The following is a 2,431-nucleotide window of genomic DNA, read 5'->3' on the forward strand; positions in this document are numbered from 1 at the left end:
TTCAAGGAAAACAACCAACAAGCTTAATAGATTTCAAGCTTTTCAAGATAAAATTAGAATTTTGAAAAATCTGTATCTAGCAACATGAGCTTGGCCTCTTCTCAATACTCAAAGACTTTTCTGGTGAGATTGGTGATGATATTAATGAATATGATATTTTGACATATAAAGTATAACGAGTTAACATTTGAATATTTGCATAATTCAATGAATCATTATTTTTCAAATGGCCAATGCATGATATTCTACATCCATTCAAAATGGAAGATAGACCAGTGAACTTTAATGTAACAGAGTCTACGATGACACATTGCAACTAACTTCTAAACAATCATCATATGTCAAATTTTGGTGGAGCAGCAAAGAATAAAATTCTCAATTATCTAAAAAGGCTATTAAAACACTCTCCCCTTTCCATTTACATATCTCTACGAGGCCATATTTTTTTCATATACTTCAACCAAAACAACATATCACAACAGACATAATGCCGAAGTAGATATGAGAATCCAGGTGTCTTCTATTAGTGTAGGTATTTAAAACATTTGCAAATATGTAAACAATGCCGCTCTTTTCACTGCTTTTTTCTTTTGGAAAATATAATTATTTTTCATGAAATATAACATTTATGTTAATATGTAATGGGTTTATTATTTTTTATTTTAATAAATTAATATCTTAATACCTTCTTAGTTTTAATTTCTAATACGGAATATCAATTGATATAACCCACATAGAGAAAAGCTCTGTGGTCCTCAATAACTTTGACAAGTGAAAAAGAGTCCTGTGACCAAATATTTTGAGAATTACTGCCCTAAGGTTAAATGTATTCTAAGCCAGCAGCCATTGTGACATCAGCATCAAGTCAATGATAACCATATGAAGGATTCCATGCAGTTGACCATTATTTCACAGAGCTCTCCAGTTGGACCTCGCTATAAGAAGCTGACCAACTCAGAGTGCCTACTCTTGCCTTTGATGTTCTCCATAAGGCCTCCTATGATTTTACCAGAAAAGACATCCAACAAATAGTAAGAGAAAGACCATTTCATTCTGACTTTGCTTCTTTCTTTGATTCTGGTCAGGTTTCCCAACACCTTGCCTCTTGTTTCATTATGAAAGATGTACAGACTTCAAACCAAAAGGGTAAAAGCTGCTGTAGGGCAGATGTGGACTTCAAATCTCTCCAAAATCAGACAATCTCTTAAAAACGTTTATCATAAATGTAAGAACCAGCACACAGATTCAACTAGACATCCAACGATGACTTCCTATGATTGTGATCAAGATGATGTTAATACTGATGAAGAAATGAATCTTAAAGTAATGCTCCAAGATATTAAAACCGCCCAAATTGAACTCCTTAGCCAAATGACTGACATTGTCAGTGCAGTATCAAAAATCCGAGAAAAGACGGACTTTCATCAGAAGCAGATGGAGGTCCTGGAAACCAGAATGGATGTTAATGAAGACAAACAACACACAGTAACTAAAGATGTCTTCTCCATGAAAGAAAACATTGATGCTTTAAAGAAGAAGGTGACAGAACTAGAAAACCAGAATTCTTCCTCCAGCATCCACTGCTTAGAGACACTGGAAGGAGAAAAGGGTAAAGAGTTCATAGAACTTCTTCACAAACTCATACAACCAGAAACTTTGAAGAACACATCAGCCTCTACAGACTCTGAAATCTCTTCAGCAGAACCAGAGAAAGTACCCAGTTATCACAAGCCCACTGATCATCTTGAGGAAAAAACAATTTCTCCCAAAATTAAACCTCTGAAGAAAAGTAACCACCAAAATTCATTAAGAAGCTTTAAAAAAGCAAAGTCAAATATTTATATTTACCCAGACTTTAGTACATGGATCAAGCTAACTTTTGTTTATGGAGGAAAGTGGAGATTTTTCCTCAGTGCTACCAAGTTAGAGGAATTCATCCAGTGGCTTCTTTCTAGGCCAACCATCCCTCTTGAGGAACCACAACTCATAAGCCAGAGATATTGTCCATTCTCTGGGCCTATTGCGAGCTTGACCAGAATCTGTCTCTCTGTTTTCAACTATATTTACTGTCTTTTTGGTTCCTCAAAAGAGGAAGTAACTCGACTATAGAGTTATTTTCTGCTTTGCTTGGCATAAAATAAATGTAACCTGGTCACTTCAAGCATTCACACATCTTTGTGGTTGCTATGAACTCCTTGGTAGTTTGCTCACTGGGCCCACTGTCTGAGAAGTTTCTATACATCTACAGTAACTTAAGGCATATCACCCCATTGGACCATTGTGATGGATTTTCTGTCCATCACAGACAATGTTCTTATCTTCTCAAAGGCAATTCACGAGGACTCCTCCAATTCTGTTTTCATAGATAATTGGAAGGAAAGAATGAAGGAGTCAAGGGAATGAGAAACATATTTGGTGGGCCCTACGTCAG

At 35.8% G+C, this 2,431-nt stretch overlaps 1 protein-coding gene across 1 annotated transcript; it reads left to right on the forward strand.

The window, feature by feature from the left end:
• Positions 1 to 1,122: 1,122 nt before the first annotated feature.
• Positions 1,123 to 2,109, forward strand: CCDC54 (coiled-coil domain containing 54). The gene has a single exon (XM_058555526.1). The coding sequence runs from the start codon at positions 1,123 to 1,125 to the stop codon at positions 2,107 to 2,109; it is 987 nt and encodes a 328-aa protein (XP_058411509.1).
• Positions 2,110 to 2,431: the final 322 nt, after the last annotated feature.

This window comes from Diceros bicornis, chromosome 15 (assembly GCF_020826845.1).
Source record: "Diceros bicornis minor isolate mBicDic1 chromosome 15, mDicBic1.mat.cur, whole genome shotgun sequence".
NCBI classification, from domain to species: Eukaryota; Metazoa; Chordata; class Mammalia; order Perissodactyla; family Rhinocerotidae; genus Diceros; species Diceros bicornis.

What these genes read in the sequence shown, in the direction of transcription:
- CCDC54 (XM_058555526.1), top strand. Translation starts at nt 1,123, where the DNA reads ATGTACAGACTTCAAACCAAAAGGGTAAAAGCTGCTGTAGGGCAGATG.